The sequence below is a fragment of the Ranitomeya imitator genome, chromosome 3 (assembly GCF_032444005.1).
Source record: "Ranitomeya imitator isolate aRanImi1 chromosome 3, aRanImi1.pri, whole genome shotgun sequence".
Classification (NCBI taxonomy): Eukaryota; Metazoa; Chordata; class Amphibia; order Anura; family Dendrobatidae; genus Ranitomeya; species Ranitomeya imitator.
This window is the reverse complement of record NC_091284.1, coordinates 286,810,223-286,838,189: the sequence shown is the minus strand read 5'-3', so window position 1 is coordinate 286,838,189 and position 27,967 is coordinate 286,810,223. Positions and strand designations below refer to the sequence as shown.

At 43.5% G+C, this 27,967-nt stretch overlaps 1 protein-coding gene across 2 annotated transcripts; it reads left to right on the top strand.

Moving 5' to 3' along the window:
- Nucleotides 1-27,682, top strand: LOC138672054 (acidic mammalian chitinase-like). Of its 2 annotated transcripts, none has more exons than XM_069760129.1 (11): nucleotides 1-39; nucleotides 129-158; nucleotides 643-704; nucleotides 6,623-6,679; nucleotides 12,476-12,647; nucleotides 13,184-13,308; nucleotides 14,850-14,973; nucleotides 17,254-17,439; nucleotides 26,623-26,739; nucleotides 26,835-26,976; nucleotides 27,196-27,681. In XM_069760129.1, exons 5-11 carry the CDS (start codon nucleotides 12,486-12,488, stop codon nucleotides 27,456-27,458), a joined length of 1,119 nt encoding a protein of 372 aa, XP_069616230.1. In that variant the 5' UTR covers nucleotides 1-39; nucleotides 129-158; nucleotides 643-704; nucleotides 6,623-6,679; nucleotides 12,476-12,485; the 3' UTR covers nucleotides 27,459-27,681. The 2 variants fall into 2 exon arrangements, with proteins under 2 accessions (XP_069616230.1, XP_069616228.1); XM_069760127.1 differs by having other exon boundaries at nucleotides 6-39; nucleotides 503-704; nucleotides 27,196-27,682.
- The last annotated feature ends 285 nt before the right edge of the window (nucleotides 27,683-27,967 follow it).

Below are 27,967 nucleotides of genomic sequence, written 5' to 3'. Positions count from 1 at the left end.
TTTCAGGAATCAAGATGAACAAATTCCTGCTTTTCACCTGTGAGTTTCTTTCAATTTTACTCTGTCACTGAGTACAGTAAAAGTGGCTTATACTATTCACTTAATCTTTCCCCATCTATTTTCTGCAGGTTTCACCTTCCTACTGCATGTGCAGTTAGGTAAGTCCATGTTATTCCACAGATTTTCTTCTCCATTATCAGATTACTCTGAGTTCTGGTCTTTTTATTGCGAGATCTACTACATTTTCTGTAGGGCTTATTCCTATTAAAATGAACGAGCTCTAGCACCTGAGCGATCACTCCAGCCATGATGGAGTAAGGTTCTAATGCTCTCATTGCAGGATCTCAGTACTAGTCTTCAGAGAGACAAATACGGTACATTGGTGTACATTCATACAGATACAGTTATATATGTTTAGGTATTAATGTGTTTTTATATAGTATTTTATTGTTTTTGTTGTACTAATTTATTTAATTGATTATTGTAATGTTCTCCTTGCCAGGCTCATCTGTCAAGTTGGTTTGTTACTTTACCAACTGGGCTCAGTACTACCCTAGTCCCGCCACATATATGCCTGATAATGTTGATCCTTGCATGTGTACTCATGTGATTTATGCTTTTGCCACAATGACCAACAACCAGATCCAGACATTTGAGTGGAATGATCCGCAACTCTATGCTTCCTTAAATTCCCTCAAGAAGTAGTGAGTACCTTTCTTCCGTAATTGCTTTCATTTCTCGAGTCCCATTTAGAGGTATATTTATTTAGGAAACACTGATGATTACTTTGTTATATGATTATGTCATTTAATCAGTCAGGATATTGGGGTTTCCAATAAATTGGTGCCTATGAGTATATAAAGAGTTGATCAGTCCTAGGATTATCCATGACAGCTGCTCATTAGCCGTGTGTTAGCCATATTATACAATAAGAACCAAGAGCTCTTTTGTTATCTTACTTGTTTTATTGAGTTCTCCTGGCTATAAAAATAGGCCAGCACCAGAAAAGACAACGTTTTATTACTCCAGAGAGTGAAAAAGAAAACAAATCGTATTGTGTCGAAAGAATGCAAAGCATGTCTGTGTATTTGCATATGGCTATCCGGAGCTGCAAATCTGGGCCCCATATAATGGGTGTGTGTCTGGGGAAGGGGTGCATAATGGGAATGAAAATGGTCTCAGAGGAGTATGTGGGAGACTAATGGGTGCTGGCACAATAGGGAACCAAAAGGGATAATCTGTGAATTGTAGGAAAATGTTTTAAAAAAACATTGCACTAAAGTTCCTGCTTATACAGTGCACCAAAACAGTGTGCATGCTGCTGCTTCTGGCCCTGCAGGCTCTAGTATCTCTCTCACATGGCAGACTTCGATGGACTCTCTGATTTCTCCTCATAAGCAGCACACACGTCATCTCTCAATTAATTCAGATTCCTGTCCACAAAATGAATCCAGACTTGTAACCAGATCCCAAAATGATTTGAGTCCCCAGACCGACCCCTGCCTAGACAAATACACTGATACTGTTGCTCCTTGCTCCCGAGTCTTCAAGACTTCCAGCCCCATTGCACTGTCTTAGAAATTGTCTCCTTAGTTTTAATGTGTAGTCTAACAAGTGTTATCAATAATGTCTATTTCACTATATATAGCCCTTTGTGTAGTTGGTTTATTGATGCTATAGCTAAGGGCCGCATTGACCTGAAATGTGTAGTAGTGTCAGCTCCTTCTTTTATGGTGCTTTTATGATCCATGTATTTTTTGTAATATCTTTAATAAAAATCTATGGATTTTACCACATACGGATGTTGGTTCCTCTACTTTTTCTGTAAGACAGCCTCCTTCAATTTTGACTGCAAAGAAAGGGTGGCAGTGGTTGGAGGGAATTGGCAGTTTGGCCAGGCCACATAAAGACAAATGGGCACAGTGGCAGGGGGAACATAAATGAGATGGCACACAGTAGGTGACAGGGTGTGGTCGGAGAAAATGTCAGGTGAGGAAAAACATCTTAGGTTTTGTAAGAAATTTGTAACAGTGATATGGAATTACACGACTAATAATTATTGCAGTACAGCGTCATAAAAAACAGGCCGAAAGCAGGGTCAGGAGCTTGACCTGGCCTACTTCTTATCATTGTTCCAAAGTGACTGACTATAAAAGCAGCGTCATCCACAGTGTCCTCCATCATGCTTCTCTGTAGGCATACTTCTCATTGCCCTGCCGAGGGCAGAGCAAAGTACTGTAATGCACATGCATGGTGAAGGGCCAAAGTGCGCCGGTGCATGCAGTACTTTGCGCTGACCTCGGCAGGGCAGAGAGAAGTACGCCTGCGCAGAAGTGCGATGGAGGACACTGTTTGGATGATGTAGGACATTTCATCCTCATGAAGCAAGAAGGAAGAACGTTGATCGCAAGAAGAGAAGAATTGCCGGATCAAGACCAGTGACACCTATCGGACTAGACTGCCCCATAGATGAGTATAATAAAAGCAAGTTTTTGTGTGTTAGGTACAGCTAACTGGGGAATACTGTATATACAATATATATATATATATATATATATATATATATATATATATATATATATATATATATATATACACATTTCTAGCATGCTGTAACAGAGAGCTTACAGGTGCTGGCCCTACCTTATATTGTGAAAAACCTGGTGATAGGTTCCATGTAAGTAAAACAATGTTGGCTTCCCATTTTCCAAATCATTCTGAAGGGGTAAGGAAGCTGTTTACTACATAGGGCCCAATTCATCACCAATTTGTTTTGAAAACTGTTGTAAAATACTTTTAAAAAGTCATCAAAATGTTGTGCAATATGTAATTGCACAAAAAATGTGTGACTTTTGAAGCAATTTCATAAAAATGGGTGGAGTTGGGGAAGAGATGGGACAGAATACGGAGTGGATATGCTCGCTTGTCTAATTCAGTAAGGCCGGCTTCACACTCAGCGTATGAAAATACGGTCCGTATATTACGGCCGTAATACGCTGAAATGTCCCGAAAATAGTGGTCCGTAGCTCCTCCGTAGGCAGGGTGTGTCAGCGTTTTTTGCGCATGGCATCCTCCGTATGTAATCCGTATGGCATCCGTACTGCGTGGTTTTCTCGCAGACTTGCAAAACCAACATACCGCTATAGAAGTGATCCATGTGTCCCAAAAAGAAAAAAAAATATATATATACTGTCTATATATATATATATATATATATATATATATATATATATATATATATATATATATATATGTCAGTAGACACATATATGTATATATATTAATATTTTTTCCAGCGCTATACAGCTTGAAACCCGGTAATTCAATTACCGGCTTTTTCCTTCTCCTTCCTAAAACCCGACATGATTTGAGACATGGTTTACATACAGTAAACCATGTCTTCTCTCCATTTTTTTTGCAGATTCCACACTACTAATGTCAGTAGAGTGTATCTGCCAAATTTGGCTGTTCTAGCTCTTAAAATAAAGGGTTAAATGGCGGAAAAAATTGGCGTGGGCTCCCGCGCAATTTTCTCCGCCAGAGTAGTAAAGCCAGTGACTGAGGGCAGATATTAATAGCCTGGAGAGGGTCCATGGTTATTGGCCCCCCCCTGGCTAAAAATATCTGCCCCCAGCCACCCCAGAAAAGGCACATCTGTAAGATGCGCCTATTCTGGCACTTGGCCACTCTCTTCCCATTCCCGTGTAGCGGTGGGATATGGGGTAATGAAGGGTTAATGCCACCTTGCTATTGTAAGGTGACATTAAGCCTAATTAATAATGGAGAGGCGTCAATTATGACACCTATCCATTATTAATCCAATTGTAGTAAAGGGTTAAATAAAACACAAACACATTATTTAAAATTATTTTAATGAAATAAAAACAATGGTTGTTTGAGTATTTTATTCTACGCCCAATCCAGTGACTGAAGACCCTCGTTCTGTGAAAGAAATAACATAATAAACCAACAATATACTTACCCTCCGCAGATCTGTAACGTCCAACGATGTAAATCCTTCTGAAGGGGTTAAAACATTTTGCAGCAAGGAGCTTTGCTAATGCAATGCTACTCCTCGCTGCAAAACCCCGGGGAATGAGTCTAAATATAGATCAATGAGCTATATTTAGCTTCATTTGCGGTGAGGCGCCCTCTGCTGGCTGTTCATAGATCGTGGGAACTTTCCTAGAAAGCCTGGGAGCCTTCTAGGTAATTTCCCACGATCTATGAACAGCCAGCAGAGGGCGCCTCACCGCAAATGAAGCTAAATATAGCTCATTGATCTATATTTAGACTCATTCCCCGGGGTTTTGCAGCGAGGAGTAGCATTGCATTAGCAAAGCTCCTTGCTGCAAAATGTTTTAACCCCTTCAGAAGGATTTACATCGTTGGACGTTACAGATCTGTGGAGGGTAAGTATATTGTTGGTTTATTATGTTATTTCTTTCACAGAACGAGGGTCTTCAGTCACTGGATTGGGCGTAGAATAAAATACTCAAACAACCATTGTTTTTATTTCATTAAAATAATTTTAAATAATGTGTTTGTGTTTTATTTAACCCTTTACTTTCCTTGCAGCGCTGGAGTCCTGGGTTCGAATCCCACCAAGGACAACATCTGCAAAGAGTTTGTATGTTCTCTCCGTGTTTGCGTGGGTTTCCTCCGGGCACTCCGGTTTCCTCCCACATTCCAAAGACATACTGATAGGGAATTTAGATTGTGAGCCCCAACCGGGACAGTGACGATAATGTGTGTAAAGCGCTGCGGAATATGTTAGCGCTATATAAAAATAAAGATTATTAGATTATTATTATTACTACAATTGGATTAATAATGGATAGGTGTCATAATTGACGCCTCTCCATTATGAATTAGGCTTAATGTCACCTTACAATAGCAAGGTGGCATTAACCCTTCATTACCCCATATCCCACCGCTACACGGGAATGGGAAGAGAGTGGCCAAGTGCCAGAATAGGCGCATCTTACAGATGTGCCTTTTCTGGGGTGGCTGGGGGCAGATATTTTTAGCCAGGGGGGGGGCAATAACCATGGACCCTCTCCAGGCTATTAATATCTGCCCTCAGTCACTGGTTTTACTACTCTGGCGGAGAAAATTGCGCGGGAGCCCACGCCAATTTTTTCCGCCATTTAACCCTTTATTTTAAGAGCTAGAACGGCCAAATTTGGCAGATACACTCTACTGACATTAGTAGTGTGGAATCTGCAAAAAAAATGGAGAGAAGACATGGTTTACTGTATGTAAACCATGTCTCAAATCATGTCGGGTTTTAGGAAGGAGAAGGAAAAAGCCGGTAATTGAATTACCGGGTTTCAAGCTGTATAGCGCTGGAAAAAATATTAATATATATACATATATGTGTCTACTGACATATATATATATATATATATATATATATACCTATTCTATGTGTAGACATTTATTCTACCTATTCTACTGTAAGCTGTCAGTGTGATTTTACTGTACACCGCACTGAATTGCCGGCTTTTCTCTCTAACAGCGCTGCGTATTTCTCGCAAGTCACACTGCTTGTCCGTGTGTAATCCGTATTTTTCACGCTTCCATAGACTTTCATTGGCGTATTTCTTGCGCAGTACGGTGACAAACGCAGCATGCTGCGATTTTGTACGGCCGTAGAAAGCCGTATAATACTGATCAGTAAAATACGGCAGAGAGGAGCAGAGGCATAGAGAATAATTGTGCCGTATTTTTTGCGAGTTTTACGGACGTAGTTTCTGCGCTCTTACGTCCGTAAAACTCGCAAGTGTGAAGCCGGCCTAAAGGTGTCCACATTTCCTATGCCAGAAATGCTACTAAAGTCATTGACTGGAGTAGATTTTTTGGCGAGGAGCATGGAGGCGCCCACCACAAAGAAGATGCGCCAAATTAATTAAGGTGCTTGGGTCTCTTAATGAATTCAGCACATCATACACCAGCGAGACCTATTTTAAGACTGGCATGGGCAATGCCAGTCTTAATAAATCTGCCCCAAAGATTTTATTATAGAGTTTAACTTACGCAGAAACGTCATAATCTCTTCCATGTTCTGGCAGCACTATTATTACTATTACTATTTTTTTAAGTAAAAGAGAATTGTTCTAAAAAAGATCTTTTTATATTAGAAAAACAAAATTGTGTTTAAATGGGTTTTCCAAACCTTTGATATTAATGACCTATCTCTAGGATAAGTTATCAATAAGCAATTGTTGGGTGTTCAAGACTTGGCATACCCACCGATCAGTTGTTACCGGAGACACCACGGTTTACCATATGCTTCTGGGTACCGCAGATCAGCTGTTACTCAAATACATTTAGACACTTTTGGTGTCATGTACTATTGCAATTTAAATATTGCCAGATATCATATATATTAAGTTCCAACACTTTTGGACAAATGAGCATAATCTTCCAAAACTTCTCTACATTGAGCAAACAGTAGTGTACAAATATGTAGTCATCTGGGTTACAGCCAGCACTGAGGCTCTGCTCATGTAACTATAGCATTTAGTATATACAATACATTTAGTGTAGCAGTTCAGACTTGTATAGTCCTATATTATTATTAACTTTATGTAACTTGCATTATTTTTCTTGTTTGTAGCAACAGTGAACTGAAAACTCTTCTCTCTGTTGGTGGCTGGAACTATGGAACTTCTGGGTAATAGTAAAACACAATTCTTTTCTCAGTGTCTATTCTATTGTATATTCAGTCCTTCCCCAAAGGTGCATCATAGGTGCCTTATTCAGCCAGTCTGACCATGCTTTACATTGACAAGGGGCAAGCCCCCAAAATGTCTGTTTATGAGTTTCATGGCTTGGGATTCATCCCTGGCCATGATTACATCTTGTTATAAAGGTTCTCACATTGACTTATAGATAGCTAGTTCCAATAAATGGTAGTTTTCTTTCATTCTCTGAGACATAGTTTGCATTACTTTTCCACTGGAGCAAGACTCAAAACAACTGTGATAAATAGGGAGAGCCAATGCCTCCCCAAAGCTGTATATTCAGCCAAAACAATCATACCTCGTTATGCCCTTCAGTGATGGGCACGTGGCATCTTTTAGATGCTTCTGTTCCACCATTGTTTTTGAAGCACTTCAAGAAAATGTCTTTCCCTCAAGATTGTCTTTTCTGATGTCTTTTGCTCCTGTTGTGATTTTTTCAATTATACATATCATAGTAACAGCTTCCAAGCAAAAAGCAGCCTGAACAATGGACCGGTCACTTTCTTTATCCACTTCACATCTTCTGAAGCCTGAAGTGGTTAAAACAACTAAAGTTGAGCAAATTGAGCAAGTTATAGCGCTTACCGAATAAGCTGCAGAGGAAACCCGGCTTGCTGGATGGCGCCAGCTAATCGGCACTGCAGGTGCATGTGTCATGGCTGTGTGACAGTCACAATACATGCATGGAGGGCCCAACACACAGGCCCTCCAAGCATGTGCAGTGACCATCACACAGTTGTGACACATGCAGCTGCAGCGCCGGACTGCTGATCGGCTGCCACGCTCTATGTATCCGGGTTCCCTCTGCAGCTTACTCAGTAAGCGCTACAGCTTGCAGAATAAGCAGGGACCAGAGCAAATTCGCTAAACTCTAAAAACAAGTAACAAAAGATTTAGCTTACACACATTAAGTCTTTTTGACATTGCTGTACATTATGTTCATTCTTATTTGCATTTTTAGTGCGTTATAGGCCAGTTCCTGGCTGATTTAGCTGGAAAAAGACTTTGTGCACACATACCCTTAATTATTTGTTCTAGTCTTTACAACCAATGTGATTAAAGGATATGTTATTTATTATTATATTTACAGCATTGATATACCAAATTAAATATACTGAAACCAATATAATATACTAATAATTTTAATACATTTAAAACTTCCATATCTCAGCTCACAGTGCTGTGAGCTCTCACCATTCCCCCACACTGCGGAGAGATGAGATCTGGAGGAGTTTGAATCCAGTTGCATGAACATGTAGGTGGGCTGTGCTGCTGGAGTAAATCAATTCTCAGAGATGATAATAAAAAAGGCTTTTTATTCACAACACGTCTCAATGCCATCTTTTTCAAGTGAAAAAAAAACAAATGACATTGGTTATTATCTCTTGAAAAGCAGTGCAGCCCACCTATGTGTTCATCTAAATGGATCCAATATCTCCTGGAGGATTTATCCCCCGCCATGTGATAGCAGCAGCTGTTTTACTTCATGCCTACATAGGAGTTGTGCCTGTCACAACTCCATCAGGTGAGCATAACCAGTACTCTCCTGCTCTCCCTCTGTAGGGTATCACCCTATTGTGCACTCTGTTGTCCACTTCTAGATTTACACATCTAGAAGGTTTTGTAATAATACATAACTTAGCTCTGCTGTGCCTCTATACAATAGCTGCAGAGATTAATGAGGCAGACAAACATGTTCTTTTTTTCCTCTGTGTGTTGCTACCTGCTTATGATTGGTCAACGTCATAGTTACATAGTTACATAGTTATTAAGGTTGAAGGAAGACTATATGTCCATCTAGTTCAACCCATAGCCTAACCTAACATGCCCTAACATGTTGATCCAGAGGAAGGCAAAAAAAAACCCCATGTGGCAAAGAGTAAGCTCCACATTGGGGAAAAAAATTCCTTCCCGACTCCACGTACGGCAATCAGACTAGTTCCCTGGATCAACGCCCTTTCAAGGAATCTAGTGTATATACCCTGTAACATTATACTTTTCCAGAAAGGTATCCAGTCCCCTCTTAAATTTAAGTAATGAATCACTCATTACAACATCATACGGCAGAGAGTTCCATAGTCTCACTGCTCTTACAGTAAAGAATCTGTGTCTGTTATTATGCTTAAACCTTTTTTCCTCCAAACGCAGAGGATGCCCCCTTGTCCCTGTTTCAGGTCTATGATTAAAAAGATCATCAGAAAGGTCTTTGTACTGTCCCCGCATATATTTATACATTAAAATAAGATCAACCCTTCGTCTTCGTTTTTCCAAACTAAATAGCCCCAAGTGTAATAACCTATCTTGGTATTGCAGACCCCCCAGTCCTCTAATAACCTTGGTCGCTCTTCTCTGCACCCGCTCTAGTTCAGCTATGTCTTTCTTATACACCGGAGACCAGAACTGTGCACAGTATTATAAGTGTGGTCGAACTAGTGACTTGTATAGAGGTAAAATTATATTCTCCTCATGAGCATCTATGCCTCTTTTAATGCATCCCATTATTTTATTTGCCTTTGTAGCAGCTGCCTGACACTGGCCCCTGAATATGAGTTTGTCATCCACCCATACACCCAGGTCTTTTTCATTGACGGTTTTGCCCAGAGTTTTAGAATTAAGCACATAATTATACATCTTATTACTTCTACCCAAGTGCATGACCTTACATTTATCCCCATTAAAGCTCATTTGCCATTTATCAGCCCAAGCTTCTAGTTTACATAAATCCTCCTGTAATATAAAATTGTCCTCCTCTGTATTGATTACTCTGCAGAGTTTAGTGTCATCTGCAAATATTGAAATTCTACTCTGAATGCCCCCTACAAGGTCATTAATAAATATGTTAAAAAGAAGAGGGCCCAATACTGACCCCTGTGGTACCCCACTGCTAACCGCTACCCAGTCCGAGTGTGCTCCATTAATAACCACCCTTTGTTTCCTATCCCTGAGCCAGCTCTCAACCCACTTGCACATATTTTCCCCTATCCCCATTATTCTCATTTTATGTATCAACCTTTTGTGTGGCACCGTATCAAAAGCTTTTGAAAAGTCCATATACACTACATCCACTGGGTTCCCTTGGTCCAATCCGGAACTTACCTCTTCATTGAAACTGATCAAATTAGTCTGACATGAATGGTCCCTAGTAAACCCGTGCTGATACTGGGTCATGAGGTTATTCCTCTACAGATACTCCAGTATAGCGTCCCTTAGAATGCCCTCCAGGATTTTACCCACAGTAGAGGTTAAGCTTACTGGCCTATAATTTCCGAGTTCAGTTTTTGTTCCCTTTTTGAATATTGGCACCACATTTGCTATACGCCAGTCCTGTGGCACAGACCCTGTTATTATGGAGTCTTTAAAGATTAAAAATAATGGTCTATCAATGACTGTACTTAATTCCTGCAGTACTCGAGGGTGTATCCCATCCGGGCCCGGAGATTTGTCAATTTTAGTGATTTTTAGACGCCGCCGCACTTCCTGCTGGGTTAAGCAGGTGACATTTAATTGGGAATTTTTATCACTAGACATTTTGTCTGCCATGGGATTTTCTTGTGTAAATACTGATGAAAAAAAGTCATTTAGCATATTGGCTTTTTCCTCATCCTCATCCACCATCTCACCCAGACTATTTTTAAGGGGGCCAACACTATCATTTTTTAGTTTCTTACTATTTATGTAGTTAAAGAACATTTTAGGATTATTTTTACTCTCTCTGGCAATGAGTCTCTCTGTCTCAATCTTTGCTGCCTTGATTTGCTTTTTACAGAATTTATTTAATTTTCTGTATTTATTTAATGCCTCCTCACTACCTACTTCCTTTAATTCTCTAAATGCTTTCTTTTTGTCACTTATTGTGCCCCTTACAGTTCTATTTAGCCATATTGGTTTCCTCCTATTTCTAGTATGTTTATTCCCATACGGTATATACTGTGCACAGGTCCTATCCAGGATGCTAATAAACGTCTCCCATTTTCTTTGTGTATTTTTGTGTCTCAGGATATCGTCCCAGTTAATTGCACCAAGATCCTCTCTCATCCGTTGGAAATTTGCCCTCCTGAAGTTTAGTGTCCTTGTAACCCCTCTACTACACATCTTTTTAAAGGATACATGAAAACTTATTATTTTGTGATCGCTATTTCCCAAGTGACCCCCAACCCTTATATTTGATATGCGGTCTGGCCTGTTGGTTAATATTAGGTCTAGCAGTGCCCCCCTTTCTTGTTGGGTCCTGAACCAGTTGTGAAAGGTAATTGTCTCTCATAGTTGTCAAAAACCGATTACCTTTGCTGGAACTGCAGGTTTCTGTTCCACAATCTATTTCAGGGTAGTTGAAGTCCCCCATAATAATGACTTCTCCTTGAGTCGCAGCTTCATCTATTTGCTTTACGAGGATATTCTCCATTGCTTCCATTATTTTTGGAGATTTATAACAAACCCCTATCAGTAATTTATTATTTTTTCCCCCTCCCCTTATCTCCACCCACAGGGATTCTACATTTTCATTAAATTCACCTATATTATCGCGCAGGATGGGTTTTAATGACGATTTTACATATAGTCATGCAGGGGTAGAAGCAATTGTCCTCTGAGACAAATCTCTGGTAATACCCAGTTGGGCTTATCAAATTATAACCTAAATTTTGCAAGCTAATATATCCACATAGGAGAGGAGAAATTGTAAAATAAAAACTTTACTTAGCTCTCCAGCAACTACTCCATCAATGTGGCTAGTTTAACATGCTCAAAGTGGTGAAAGGTTACCTTTTTTTTTTCAAATGAAAAAGAAAAATATCTCACTTTTGTCTTCTAATATGTGTGCTATGTTCTGAATAAAATATGACATTAACAGATTTTGAAATTATTTATTTTAATTATTACATTTTCCACATTGTCCCAACTTTTTTGGAATTGTTGTGGTAGATATACAGACCTAAATTTGAAAACGCCAAAGAAGTGTAGTACCACACACTGGCCTTTGTAGATTGATGTATTGGTTGTAGCTCTCTGCTCTGACTGGTAGGTGGGACACCCTGCTTGGAAATATGGTGACATTACCTAAATAATAACGTTATACAATGTTGTGTGTATGTCGTGCTTTATCGTTACACGTAGAAATAAGCAAATGTTTTTTAAATATACATAAATTTAGGTTTTGCTAAAAGTTTGGTTTGTGGCAAAACTATTTGCTGCAATTCAGAAGTACTGCAAAGCCTTTAGTTAGAGTCAAATATTTGTATGACACTATTCTCTTTTCCTCACACCCTAATATTGACTGTTGAGCTGTCAAAAACACTATCTGAATAATTAGTCCAATTTTTTGGCTTTCTCTCCTTATGTCTATGGCTAAGCTAAGAGCACTGGTGATGCATGCTCAAGAATCGGATTCACCACAAAATGTCTGCTGCCTTTCCTGTTTCTACTTTTATACAGGCTATGACAGCCTTCCTTGATTCGCTGTGTTAGATCATGTTTGTGACAGCTGCAAAGGCATTATGGGGCACCTCCCCCAGTTTATGTGATCCCTTTAAAATAGCAAATCTCTTTGAATTACTAGTTTGCTTTTTAGATTCTGCAAATTGCTGCAATGTGTATAATAGTAGCGAAGTGATATGCAAATTGTTTGAATTTGCCAAGTTCAGCAATTTCCAAAAAACAAATAAACAAATTCAATATGGATCAAATCGATTCACTCATCTCTAATTTTAAGGATTTCTTTCTTCCTACAGGTTTAATGCCATGGTATCCAGTTCAGCGAACCGTCAGACATTCATCACCTCTGTCATTAAATTTCTAAGACAGTATGGGTTTGATGGATTGGACATTGACTGGGAGTATCCTGGTGACTCAGACAGAGGCAGCCCACCACAAACTCAGCAACAGTTTTCTGTTTTGCTACAGGTGAAATTATTTGTTGTCTACACTTATGAGATTCACACTTGTGTTACACTTAGGGTACCGTCACACAGTGCAATTTTGATCGCTACGACGGCACGATTCGTGACGTTCGAGCGATATAGTTACGAGATCGCAGTGTCTGACACGCTCCTGCGATCAGGGACCCCGCTGAGAATTGTACGTCGTAGCAGATCGTTTGAAACTTTCTTTCGTCGTCTAGTGTCCCGCTGTGGCGGCATGATTGCATGGTGTAACATATATCGTATACGATGTGCGCATAGTAACCAACGGCTTCTACATCGCACATACGTCATGAAATTATCGCTCCAGCGTCGTAGATTGCAAAGTGTGACAGCAGTCTACGACGCTGGAGCGATATTGTTACGACGCTGGAGCGTCACGGATCGTACCGTCGTAGCGATGAAAATTGCACTGTGTGACGGTACCCTTACATTAAGTATTTTGACACGGCAAACAAAATGTAATGTAATGGAAAAGTAAACAATAGGAGTATTGTTCCTTATATTTCTGCATTTTAGGAAATGAATGCGGCATTTGTGCAGGAAGGTAGTGAAACCAATAGACCTCGTCTGCTCATGTCTGCTGCTGTGTCTGCTGGCAAGTCCACCATTGCAAATGGATATCAAATTCCACAACTATCTCAGTATGTTTTTTTTTCTGAAAAATAAGTCACTAATTAGGTTCTGTGCAAATGTGGTCAATGTATATTTATACAAAAATGGCACCATGCTTGTTTATTGTCTTCGTTATTCCACCTCAGCCCTATTCTTGAGAATCAGCACAATCATCTATTTTGCTGAATGCATGCAAATTCCGTAGTCTGAGAATTAATTTAATGTTATAGAATATCTGCTGTTAATGTGGCTAGTTTTTGTATTTATTCCCCGCAGCTCCCCTGAATATTTAATTGTTTCTTTATCTGCCATATAGTCCTAGTTATATGGTCCCTTTTAGTACTAATTTTATGGTCTTTACCAGAGGGGTGTTGGTTACAGTGTAAGAATTAGCCTAAAGACACCCCCAGAAAATCTTGTGAGCCACTTTCCCCTCGCAGGATTCTCTGGAGGCATGTCTTCTGAAGGCGCTCCATGCATATGTTGTGACTGTCACACAGCCGTGACACATGCAGCTGCGGACACCTGATTATCGGAGCGCTCCAGTTAGCCGGGTTCCAAATGCAGCTTATTTGGTAAGCCGAATATATTCGCTCATCTCTAGTCTTTTGGCTACTCTGTTATTATGCTTTATTACCCTGCGAGCAATGCCCCTTTGGTAAAGATCATATCAATGAATACTAAATAGAAATGCTGTATCTGTGAGGCCAGTCTCACACGTCCAGATAATTCCGGTACCGGAGAAAACGGTACCGGAGTTATCCGTGTCCGTGTGCTCACATAGGCCATCCGTGTGGGATCCGTATGATGTCCGTGAGTACGTTTTTAGGGTCTGTGTGCTGTCAGTGTGCTGTCCGTGTGTCCGTGTCCGTGTATTGCAACAATTTTTACAATTTTAACCCTATGGCAGGAAAAACGCACACGGACAGCACACGGATGGCACACGGACAGCATCCGTGTGCGGTAGGTGTTTACACGGTGACGGACCCATTGACTTTAATGGGTCCGTGTGATCCGTGCGCACCCACGAACACTGAAATGTCTCCGTGTTTGGCACACAGACACACGGTCCGCAAAAAATCAATGACATCTGCACAGAAGCATTGATTTCAATGTGTCTACGTGTGTCAGTGTCTCCGGTACGTGAGGAAACTGTCACCTCACGTACCGGAGCCACTGACGTGTGAAACCGGCCTGAAGCTGTATGGGTGGATTTTAAAAAAAGGAAAACAGCATATTCAGGGGAGTAGCGAAGATAAAATAATAGCAAAAACCAGCCAAAATAAACTAGTGAAAGGTCCTCTTTAAATTAACAATAACACATGCTATAATGTTAGCATAATGCACATCATAAAACAACAACTCAGAAACAGGCATTAAGATGTGTCTTCTCATTCCTTTCTATTTAATCCTACATTTTTAGTAGCCCAATAGTTGCACTATTCTGAATAACAAAACATACAGCAGTGTATTACGGTTGAATTACAATGTATTTAATCAGAAAACCTTAATTACCTTTGGGGTAGGTAATTGTGTGCAGTTTTTCTTCATTGTTCCATTTTATCTCCAGGTACTTGGATCTTATTAATGTAATGACATATGATTTGCGAGGATCATGGGAAGGATTTACAGGAGAGAATAGCCCGCTTTACCAGGGCCCAGCTGATCAGGGTGGTTATATCTATTTCAATGTGGTATGTTATTTTTATGTATCTCTTATGTATAATAATAATATTTTTTTATTTATATAGTGCCAACATATTCCGCAGCACTTTACATTATAGAGGGGACTTGTACAGACAATAGACATTACAGCATAACAATAAACACAGATCAAACCAGATACCAAGAGGAATGAGGGCCCTGCTCACAAGCTTACAATCTATGAGGAAAAAGGGAGACACGAGAGGTGGATGGTAACAATTGCTTTCGTTGTTCGGACCAGCCATAGCATAAGGCTCAGGTGTTCATGTAAAGCTGCATGAACCGGCTATCATCAGCCTAAGTATGTAACAGTACAGACACAGAGGGCTATTAACTGCATAAAGTGTATGAGAACATGATGCGAGGAACCTGATTATGGTTTAAGTTTTTTGAATGGGCCACACAGGGATAGTTAGGTTAATGCGTTGATGCGGTAGGCCAGTCTGAACAAATGCGTTTTTAGGGCACGCTTAAAACTGTGGGGATTGGAGATTAATCGTATTAACCTGGGAAGTGCATTCCAAAGAATTGGAGCAGCACTTGTAAAGTCTTGGAGACGGGAATGGGAGGTTCTGATTATTGAGGATGCAAACCTGAGGTCATTAGTGGAGCGGAGGGCACGGGTAGGGTGGTAGGCTGAGACCAGGGAGGAGATGTAGGGTGGTGCTGAGCCATGGAGCGCTTTGTGGATAAGGGTAATAAGTTTGTACTGGGTTTTGGAGTGGATAGGTAACCAGTGTAATGACTGGCACAAGGAAGAGGCATCGAAATAACGGTTGCTGAGAAATATGATCCTGGCTGCAGCATTCAGGACAGATTGGAGCGGGGAGAGTTTGGTGAGAGGGAGGCCAATTAGTAGAGAGTTACAATAGTCCAGAAAAGAATGAATAAGAGAAACAAAGTTTTTGCAGAGTCGAAAGTAAAGGTACCTTCACACTGAGCGACGCTGCAGCGATACCGACAACGATGTCGATCGCTGCAGCATCGCTGTTTGGTCGCTGGAGAGCTGTCACACAGACAGCTCTCCAGCGACCAACAATGCCGGTAACCAGGGTAAACATCAGGTTACTAAGCGCAGGGCCGCGCTTGGTAACCCGATGTTTACCCTGGTTACCAGCGTAAAAGTTAAAAAAAACAAACACTACATACTTACCTTCCGCTGTCTGTCCCCCGGCGTTCTGCTTCTCTGCGCTGTGTAAGCACAGCGGCCGGAAAGCACAGCGGTGACATCACCGCTGTGCTTTCCGGCTGGACGGCGCTCACAGCCAGTGCAGGAAAGCACAGTGCCGGGGACAGACAGCGGAAGGTAAGTATGTAGTGTTTGTTTTTTTAACTTTTACGCTGGTAACCAGGGTAAACATCGGGTTACTAAGCGCGGCCCTGCGCTTAGTAACCCGATGTTTACCCTGGTTACCAGTGAAGACATCGCTGAATCGGCGTCACACACGCCGATTCAGCGATGTCTGCAGGGAGTCCAGCGACGAAACAAAGTTCTGGACTTTCTGCAGCAACCAACGACATCACAGCAGGATCCTGATCGCTGCTGCCTGTCAAACTGAACGATATCGCAAGCCAGGACGCTGCAACGTCATGGATCGCTAGCGATATCGTTCAGTGTGAAGGTACCTTAAGAAAAGGTCAAATTCTAGAAATGTTTTTGAGGTGCAGATAACAAGAGAGAGCCAGTGATCGGATGTGGGGGGTGAATGAAATCTCGGAATCAAGTATGACCCCAAGGCAGCGGGCATGCTGCTTGGGGGTAATGGTTGACCCACACACGGAGATGGCAATGTCAGGCAAAGGTAGGTTAGTAGGGGGAGAACACACAAGTTCAGTTTTTGACAGGCTCTGTTTCAGATAGAGGGAGGACATGATGTTGAAGACAGCGGTAAGACAATCTCTGGTGTTTTCTAAAAAGGCAGGTGAGATATCAGGAGCAGAAGTGTATAATTGGGTGTCATCAGCATAGAGATGGTACTGGAACCCAAATCTACTGATTGTTTGTCCAACAGGGGCAGTATACAAAGAGAAAAGGAGAGGGCCTAGGACTGATCCTTGAGGAACCCCAAGAGTAAGGGGAAGGTGAGAGGAGGAGGAACCAGCAACAGATACAGTGAAAGAGCAGTCGGAGAGATAGGAGGAGAACCAGGAGAGAACGGTGTCCTTAAGGCATTGTGAGGAGGAGCTGATGATCCACAGTGTCGTATCTGCTTATTCATTAAGAATCTATAAACTGAATTGTCACATTTTCATCTGTTCTGATATTTTAGGATTATGCCCTAAATTATTGGAAAAATAATGGTGCTGCACCTGAAAAGCTCATGGTCGGATTTCCAGCTTATGGACGAACTTTTACACTCTCGAACCCCTCTAACAATGGATTGGGTGCTCCAACATCTGGTGGCGCTCCCGCTGCACCATATACACAGCAGGCTGGATTTATGGCATATTTTGAGGTAACCCCGTTTATCATCATTTTTGGGATACTGATATTCCTTGTAGGTTAGGTTTAATTAGAAGAATAAATGGAGGCGTCTAATTTCACAGAATTTTTTGATCTGCATAATCTTCCTTTAGAAACACTAATATGTCTGAATAAACTATGAATGACACTTCATCTTGAATTTGAAGTGTTTCATGTACCAATTCAAGTGATGAAAAATAAAACAAGAACGTTTTTTCTACACCAATAAAACCTCTAATAGGTGAAGTTAAGAACAATAAAGGGGTTGTTCAATAAAAGAAAGTCGGCCATAGGTAGCTAATGCATGACAATGCATTACGTATTACCATTAAAGCCCCTGCCACTTTAAAAGGTAAGTTCTTTGACAGTGCTGCAGTGGTGATGCCCTGCCTACAACACATGATTGCTACTGCCACTCATTGGCCTTTGTGGTCATGTGAGCAGGGAACACTGAAGAGCTACAGTGAAGCACCACTAAAGCGGCAGGGGCTTCTTTAAGTAAGTAATAGTTTATCACTTATTATTTTCAAGCATTGATTTGTTGGATGGACAGCCCCTTTATTTATTTTGTGGTGCTGGCACATGTCAACAAGTAGGTTATGTTAGAAAGTAATCATCTCCTTACATATTAGACTAAAGTTGTCTTAACCAGCTGATATCAATGGGTAATGGTCTAATGTTTCTAGGGCCGCCGGCCAACTGGTAGTCAGGGGAAATATGAATCGCTCATGTCTGATTTTGGACTGTCAATAGCATCGTTCCCCCTGAGATGTGCCGCCAGCCAACGTGTCAGTTTGAGGCTTTCTAATTGAGAACACAGGAGTGGTCAGCCAAACTATTGCCCTTCTGTATGGGAGGGACGGCTGACCACCACTGGCCAAAACATTGTTTGGCTGACAGCTATCTAATGTATATTGCCAACTTTAAAGATGATGTATTGGATATAGACAAGCATAAATATCTGAGAGCTGTTATGATAACTAATTATGATTGTTAGACCACTGCATTAGGGCATCTCCCAAACAGCAGGTCTTTGTATGGTGTTCCCAGTATGCTGTGGTAAGTAGCTACCAAATGTGATCCAAGGAATGATGATAAGCTATCAGCATATTGAATTGAGGCACTGGTGAACTGAAGGATAGAGTGTCTGGTCCAAACTCACTGAACTTAACTGTTGAAGCATAAATTGGTAAAAAAATGTAACGCTCGCTATGATAAATCAGCATATAATCATTAGAATGTACCATAAAATAACATGTGAAGGTAGTCTGCTGTGATGAAACACTATCTTTAGTATCATGTAAACAGTCAGGTTCTTGTGCATCACTTACCTGGAGAAGAGATGTTACCAGGATGCTCTATGGAAAGAAGTCAATCTGGCAGAGGCAGTGTGATGCTCTGGACAATACTTAGCTAAGAAACATTGGGTCCTAAAATTCTTGCAGAAATATTGTTACAGACCTACTGCATCTCATCAGGCCCTTTTTAGCTGGGTAGGTTGCACTGCAACAATGCAAAATTGGTTTTCAGTAGTTTGAGAAATGAGATAAATAGTTTAATGTGTTCACTTGGGCATCTTTTGGGATGAGCTGGAAAACAGGTCTAATCTGCTGAGATCTCAGATGGCAAATTACAGGATTTGAAAGTTCTCCTGCTAACATGTTGGTACCAGATACCCAGGGGCGTAGCTAGAGCTTTTGCCGCCCGGGGCTGCTCCCGAGTTTGGCGCCCCCCCCCCCCCCCTCGGCTCAATACACACAAAGGTTACCAAAAATAGGGCAACACACATGATAGGGTCTGCAAAAAAAAAAAACAAGTTCTGCTTACCTGACCGCGCTCCTGCTCTCTCCACGCAGCTGAAGCGTGCACTCGCCGGCGACTGACAATGACGTCAGAAGCCGTCGACGTGTGCGCTGCGGCCGACTTCAGCTGCCAGCCTCCAAATGGCTGGTGGCTGTTGTTAACTATTGACGTACGGGCGCGGGCCCGCACGTCAATAGCGTTAAACAGCTGCAGCGCCGGCCGCGGTTTTAGAGGGCCCCGGGCGAAAGAGTCTCAGTGGGCCCCCCCTTTAACACATAGCATGATTCATGATGCAGATACAGCAGAGAAATATAGCATACCCACATAGCATATAACACAGCCCACGTAGCATATAGCACAGCCACGTAGTGTATAACACAGCCCACGCAGTATATAGCACAGCCCACATAGCGTATAGCACAGCCACGTAGTATATAACACAGCCACGTAGTATATAACACAGCCATGTAGTATATTGCACAGCCCACGTAGCATATTGCCCAGCCACGTAGTATATAACACAGCCATGTAGTATATTGCACAGCCCACGTAGCATATTGCCCAGCCACGTAGTATATTGCCCAGCCACGTAGTATATTGCCCAGCCACATAGTATATTGCCCAGCCACGTAGTATATTGCCCAGTCACGTAGTATATTGCCCAGCCACGTAGTATATTGCCCAGTGATGGAGTATACAGCACAGAGCCACGTAGTATACAGACTTAAAATAAAAAATAAACATATACTCACCCTCTGATGAATTCTGGCCCTGTATCGCACGAGGCAGCTTCCAGTCCCAGGGTTGGTATGAGCGCAGGACCTGTGATGACGTTGCGGTCACATGACCGTGACGTCATGGCAGGTCCTTCTCACATACCATCCTTGGCACCGGAAGCTGCCGCTTGCATGGAGCGGGCACTGGAGCGTTGCGAGGAGCGGGAAAGGCGATGGAGGGTGAGTATAGCAGGTTTTTTCATTTTTTTATTATTTTTAACATGACATATTTTTACTCTTGATGCTGCATAGGCAGCATCAATAGTAAATAGTTGGGGACACACAGGGTTAATAGCAGCGGTAACGGAGTGCGTTACACCGCGGCCCGTTACCGCTGCTATTAACCCTGTGTGAGTGGTGACTGGAGGGGATTATGGAGCGGGCGCTGATTGTGGGGAGTATAGAGCAGGCGCCGGGCACTGACTGCAGCGGAGGGACTAATCGGACTGTGCCCGTCGCTGATTGGTCGCGGCAGCCATGACAGGCAGCTGCCGAGACCAATCAGCGACGACAGACAGAGGCCGCGACCAATGAATATCCGTGAAAGAAAGAAAGACAGAAGGACAGACAGAAAGACGGAAGTGTGACCCTTAGACAATGATGTAATATATATATATATATATATATATATATATATATATACATATATACTTCTCACCTGTGTCTTGCCTCTCTGTTGTTTTCTGTCTCTGTTCTCACATCTTTTCTGTCTCCCGCTCTGATTTTCATATTTCCTTCTGCCTCTTCTTCCTGCTTGTCCGTGGCTCCGCCCCCGACATTTAGCCCCGCCCCTCCATGGCTCTTCACATTGTGAGAGCTGTGACGCTGCTGGAGGGGCGGGATCGGAGCTTCTGCTGCTGACTGCAGGTGCGGGGGTGAGTCACAGCGTGTGTGACTGTGTGCCCCTGCTACACTGCAGCCAGCAACTCTGCACGGCCGCGCGCACTGCCAGCGCTCTGCTCCAGTCCTCACTATGCAGGGAGGAAGGAGCAGAGAATGAGTGCGCGCAGCCGTGCTGATAGCCACCCCCACATTGTGCCGCCCGGGGCGGCCCGCCCCCCCCGCACCCCCTTTTCCTACGCCACTGCAGATACCACAGAACACCTGGGTCTCAGGCTTCCGGTTTGCTAGAAAATTAGGACACAGGGAATTCTACTGCACTCCTGCTTTGCAGTGGCAGTGTGTGAAGATTTAAAGAAATGCTGTCATTATGGTGCTGTGCTGTTACTGCAGATCAACGTATTCACAGACACATAACTATGCAGGTACACCAGCTCCCTTTATCACTTGAATCTTTGTTTAGTATCACAGACTACCACTTTGATTTTCAATGTGCTACAATCCAATCCAATTTTGATTATGCCTCTATGTGGAGTGAGCTGTGCGCTCTGACCTCCATTCCCTACACTATAAAAGCATAAAATGGTGCTATTTGGCTGGCCCTCCTCTTTTATCCAGGCTGTGGTAGTTTCCCCTGATTAGCTGCTCTAGACTATGTGATATGAAAGCGGCAGGACATTATGAGGAAGCCCACCTGACATCGTGGGAATCTGCCAATTTTATGAAATTTGACTGGAAATCGATTCTCTGCTGGTCGCTTCTATCATCTCTTTTTGCCTCTCATATACTAATGTATAAGCTGGTCAGGTATCCTAGCATAGATAAGAAGATTCAAGAACATGGACAATTTATATGGCAACCTCGACTGAAACTGAAATGGTGGCTATTTGCTGTTATACAAACCGGGATAAAACTAATATTACTAAGAAAGTACAGTAGATTTTTATTAATTTGTTGGGTTGATTATTTAGTTTTAAATGTTTACTTTTAGTTTGAAATTCTCTGTTTTTTTTAATTATTATTTTTGCTCATGTAGAATGTTAGTGCAGCGCCCCAGAGATCTGGTCGTTGCAGTATGACACTCTGCCACTAAGGGGAGTGATGGTACGTCTGATGGCACTAAAGGAGTTCTCCTGACCAGGTATCACCAGAACACATTACACTTCACACTCCAGCCACTAGGGGGAGAAAAAGGCTTTATTTATTGGGCCACTCCTCACACTGGTAAAACTAGGGGTTGGGGAGGAAGTTAGTCAGAAGCTGACTGGGTTGGATTCAGGCAACATCCCGTGGCAGGGGTTTTGCAGGGAGAAGACACTGTCAGGCGTGGGAACCTGGCAGGTTCCTAGCGAACAGAGCAGAGCGTAACGGAACCGCGCCTGCACTACCTTGCGGCGGAATCCTAAGAAAGAGACACGAAGGGAAGGATATTGTGGAACAGTGTAAACGAGATCAAGCACAAAGTAGTACCAGTAGGAGTCGTGCCATGAGACCGAGGCAACATCTTACTGAGGCGCGTAGCCGGTGGCCGGAACACCACGGGAGTAATTGACTCTAGGCCTTACTTTGAACTCCGCAGGACAGTTAATTATAGGTTGGCTGTCTACCTTAAATTTCCTACGAAGACATAAGGGGCAACGCGTGGAGAGGGGCGTCTCTAGGGTCCCGGAAAAAAGAGCTCCGAGCCTTCCCGTCATACGGGTGCGTCCTAGCCATAACATACCTGGGGGACGAGAAACTAGTAACATCTGGAACTAAAGAAAGAGAGAGAGCTATAGAGAACGAACGAACGAGAACAGCAGTTGTGAGGACTATTCCGAATGCTCAGCAGGGTAGGACTACAACACACAGGCGCTAGTGGTAGGCAACGATTTCCATCTGCGAAGGAAACTCTGGAAGTGCCCATCGGACCGGCCGGTCTCAGATAGCCCTGTTAAACGTGCTCTGGATTGAGGATCCTGAAGTCTACAGTAAAGAGGTAAAGAGACTGCAACCTTGTGTCCTCGTTATTGACTGCACCTCACAACATCACCATCCACCTTACTGGGAAGCCCTGGGGACATACTTCACCTGTGGGAAGGTATACCATCCAGCTGCCATTCCATCACCCCAGCGGACCCCACAGCAGCGTCGGTCACCCTGACTGAACACCACAGGTGGCATCACGAACCCCTGACAGACTGCACCACCTCCTTTGGGCACCCCTTAGCATGGTCGCGGACCAGGTCTAGCCACCGTGACAGCTTCAGAACCGAACCAGAGAGGCCCGGTACCGAGAACTCGTGGCCCTGTGTTTGGGGGCGATCCAACTTGGCGTCACAAACAGGATCGTATTTAAGCCTGAGAATCAGGTCATGTGTGCCTTGGAATTGTGATTGAAACGTGTTTGAACTGTGATTTATTGCAAAGACTGTGTACTGCTATCTGCCGCAAGACTCCCGCCAAAACTGTCGCCATTGCCGCGCCACGAGGAGCGCAGGAGAAGAAGAAGGGTGTGGAAATGGGTGTGAAAGAACTGAAGAGTGCGAAAGATAATGGCCGCTCAGTCTAAGTATTCTTGTATCCTGAGGGCGGGCCCGTCAGCCGCTGAGGTCCGCCTTCTCATCCTCTATGAAGGGTGGGGACAGTGGGGACGGAGCCGCCCCCGAAAAAGAGCCCGGGAAGAAGATCCAGAGGAGGGGACAAAGATGGCGACTTCCAGGCCACCACATGGAGACGACCTGGCCAGGCACAGGCCTGCACCACCCGCAGCGACCCCGGAGTCACCGCCGCTGCAGAGATCGACCGCTGTGGAGCTGCCTGAGGGAAAACCCAGTGGACGGATGCCTGATGGCTGGGTGGCCGCCGCTGAGGCTCGGTGGCTGGCGCGCTGCCTGGAGGCCCATGCTCGGGTGAGTTCCCGGTTGGGCCACCCAACGGAGATCCGTCTCTCCCCCGTATCCCCTCCTCTACCCTCTCCGGCCGCGTCAGGTCCCCACACCCGACCAGGGAGTCACGCTCCGCAGGAGCCGGACTTGAGAATCCTGCCAATGACGGAACACCATCGACGCCTAGTGGCGGCATGGAGGAAACAGCCTCGACCTGTGACCATGATAGACCTCACAGAAGAGGAGAAGGTCCCACCATCACAGTGGGGAGTGGTGGTCTTCTATAACCCCAAGGAGGAGATGGGGGTCATCCAGGAGATTGGGGAGCCCTTGCAGGTCCATGTTGATCGGATCGAGGTGGAACTCCGCTATGGAACAGTTGAGGAGGACCGTGACCTGAGGCCTGGGGATGCTGTGACTTACACACAGGTGGCGGAGGGAGACCGGCTGGGTGGCCAGGGGTGTCCAGCGATGCACAGTCCTACAGGTTCCAGCTGAGGTTCCAGAGGGAGAAGCCCCTGCCGCGGACCACCAGACAGACCAGGCCCCGCGTGTCATTGAGGGTCCCACCCATTCTCAACGGAGAGGAGTGGTCTGCGAGGTAAGACCACAACCTTCCCAGAACTAAACCTCGAAGACCTGAATATGTAAATAGTTAACTGTTTCTTGCTGCTGCTTAAAACCCGTCCAGGGTTATTCCTAAAAGGGGTCCCTTTGTTTACCCGGGATCCCTATTGTTTATAGTTCTTTTTCTATTTTTGCACAAGTTCATCATTGTTTCCAAAGACTGCCGGATCATGTACGGTGAATGATTCAAAACTGTTTTGTATATAGTTTGCACCTTCTTAAAGGTGCTCCCTACTGGTTTTACAAGTGAAAGAAGACTTTGCGAAGATAATGCTTCTGGACATGACGCAGAAGGTCTTGCTTTCAGTGGACTTGCAGACAGAGAAAATCTGCACTACTTCCTAGAGACTTGGTTCCCTCTTAAAGGGAATGTTGACATGTTGCCTTAGAAAAGAGCGAAACGTTAATGATGTTGAAAGTTAATAAAGTTTGATAATGTTAATAAAGATTGAGGACAGGAAAGCTTGAAGTGAACCCGTTGGGGTTAGAGAGAGAGTCCTCCTGAGAACCGTAGAATGATGGTCGGTACAATGACAGTAGGCCCAGCCAAGCAGCTGGGCGGTCCTGCATTGGTGAAGCTAGAACGGAAAGAAAAGTTGAGTTATTTATATAGTATTTTATAGTAGGCCTTTAGTGGGTTCAGCTTATACGCCCTTAAAGGAAAAGTTAAATTATTGTTCAGAGTTTGCACTTGGTAGAATACCCGGCTGGGGACTGAAAGTTATTTATAGTCAACCTGTTATTTAAAAATATTTAATTTTGTTTGTAACGTTCAAGTGTTCTCACCTCCCATAAAGGGAAGCATTATTTTAATTACCTGTTTTAAGCATTTCAAAAATTTTGTATGTCTTTTGCTGCAATGTATTGTTGTTCTTCTTCCCAGTCCAGGAGTACTGGATTTAACCGGGGGGGAGTGCAGTGCCCCAGAGATCTGGTCGTTGCAGTATGACACTCTGCCACTAAGGGGAGTGATGGTACGTCTGATGGCACTAAAGGAGTTCTCCTGACCAGGTATCACCAGAATACATTACACTTCACACTCTGGCCACTAGGGGGAGAAAAAGGCTTTATTTTTTGGGCCACTCCTCACTGGTAAAACTAGGGGTTGGGGAGGAAGTTAGTCAGAAGCTGACTGGGTTGGATTCAGGCAACAACCCGTGGCAGGGGGTGTTGCAGGGAGAAGACACTGTCAGGGGTGGGAACCTGGCAGGTGCCTAGCGAACAGAGCAGAATGTAACGGAACCGCACCTGCACTACCTTGCAGCGGTATCCTAAGAAAGAGACACGGAGGGAAGGATATTGTGGAACAGTGTAAACGAGATCAAGCACAAAGGAGTACCAGTAGGAGTCGTGCCGTGAGACTGAGGCAACATCCTACTGAGGCACGTAGCCGGTGGCCGGAACACCGCGGGAGTAACTGACTCTAGGCCTTACTTTGAACTCCGCAGGACAGTTAATTATAGGTTGGCTGTCTACCTTAAATTTCCTACGAAGACATAGGGGGCAACGCGTGGAGAGGGGCGTCTCTAGGGTCCCGGAAGAGCTCCGAGCCTTCCCGTCATACGGGTGCGTCCTAGCCATAACATACCTGGGGGACGAGAAACTAGTAACATCTGGAACTAAAGAAAGAGAGAGAGCTGTAGAGAACGAACGAACGAGAACAGCAGTTGTGAGGACTATTCCGAATACTCAGCAGGGTAGGACTACAACACACAGGCGCTAGTGGTAGGCAACGACTTCCATCTGTGAAGGAAACTCTGGAAGTGCCCATCGGACCGGCCGGTCTCAGATGGCCCTGTTAAACGTGCTCTGGATTGAGGATCCTGAAGTCTACAGTAAAGAGGTAAAGAGACTGCAACCTTGTGTCCTCGTTATTGACTGCACCTCACAACATCACCATCCACCTTACTGGGAAGCCCTGGGGACATGCTTCACCTGTGGGAAGGTATACCATCCAGCTGCCATTCCATCACCCCAGCGGACCCCACAGCAGCGTCGGTCACCCTGACCGAACACCACAGGTGGCGTCAGGAACCCCTGACAGACTGCACCACCTCCTTTGGACGCCCCTTAGCAGGGTCGCGGACTGGGTCTAGCCACCGTGACAGCCTCAGAACCGAACCAGAGAGGCCCGGTACCGAGAACTCGTGGCCCTGTGTTTGGGGGGCGATCCATTAGCATCTTCATACACAATACATTTACAAGCTAAAATGAGCCAAGTTAATAAAAGGTGATCTTATTTTCCTTTCCATTCATTTTCAGATCTGTAGTTTCCTGGAAGGGGCTACAGAGGTTTGGAATAGCCCACAAGCTGTCCCATATGCCTACAAAGGAAGTGAATGGATTGGGTATGACAACCAAAAGAGTTTCCAGATGAAGGTATGAAAACAAACTGCAGGAGAACAAAGGTGATGTCTAAACTCACATAAAAAAGGGCAGAAATCATGATTTGTGTGGTTCCTTTTTGTTCATAGGCCGAGTGGCTTCTGCAGAATAACTTTGGAGGCGCTATGGTGTGGGCCCTTCCTTTGGATGACTTTAGTGGACATTTCTGTGGTCAAGGCAGATATCCCCTTATGAATGCACTGAAATCTGCTCTGGGAATCTCTTTTCCAAGTAAGTGCTTAAGCTTACCCTGATTGCAGACTTACCAAGACTGTAGAAACTATAGAAAAAACTGACTCATTTGGTCTAGGGCATTTTATACAAATCCTGGAAAATCTAGTAAGGTTGTTTTCATATGGACCACATTATATGTAATTCATGAAGAGCAAGTTTCACTAGTAAACGTCATAGTATATCTTAGTAATATTGTTACATTTATTTATTATGCAGATTGTAAAACTTCAATAGTACCAGAAGCACCAAACACTGCAGCACCAAACACTGCAGCACCAAGCACGCCAGCCGCGCCAGCCACAGCTGCAAAAGCTCAACAAGGTAGCAGCAGTTTCTGTGTTGGAAAATCAAATGGTCTGTATCCCAGCCCAACAAGTAAAAGTCAGTTCTATAATTGCCTAAATGGAAACACCTACCAGCAAACCTGCCAATCCAGCTTAGTGTTTGACACCAGCTGCTCTTGCTGTAACTGGCCATAAATTAATGCGTGCAAACTGTAAAGCGCTGCGGAATATGTTAGCGCTATATAAAATAAAAAGATTATTATAAAGCAAAAAATGGGTTTGTCAATAAGAAAATGACTAATTGAGGGCAAATAAACATCTTGTACATATCAAACATATTGTGTCTTTTCTGTTCGTTTTTGTATTTGGGATAATATAGTATGTGATTTGTTTGATTAAAGTATCATTAGCTTCTTTATAAAAAGATCCTGTAAGCTGCTTTACTTGGTTCTGTTAATTTGTAGAAAAAAAGAAAGGAAGGGAAGCCAGCTCACCGATCTTGGAAGAGAAGCATGGAAATAGTCCTGATGAGACGTGCAATCAATGAAAAAAACGAAGATTCCAGCTTGCTCTTGTTAAAAAATGTAAATTTTAATCCAGGTTAAAATAGCAATACATGTGTTAGGGGTCGAGTTCCCGCTTCTGCACAGGGGGAATCTCGAGCCACCTCCGCTGCGGTCTCCCATTCTTGTCCAGCCGCAGTG

What these genes read in the sequence shown, in the direction of transcription:
- LOC138672054 (XM_069760127.1), top strand. Translation starts at nt 15, where the DNA reads ATGAACAAATTCCTGCTTTTCACCT. An exon ending in GTTATATCTATTTCAATGTG is followed by an intron (nt 14,974 to 17,253) that starts GTATGTTATTTT and finishes CTGATATTTTAG; the next exon opens with GATTATGCCCTAAATTATTG. An exon ending in GATTTATGGCATATTTTGAG is followed by an intron (nt 17,440 to 26,622) that starts GTAACCCCGTTT and finishes ATTCATTTTCAG; the next exon opens with ATCTGTAGTTTCCTGGAAGG.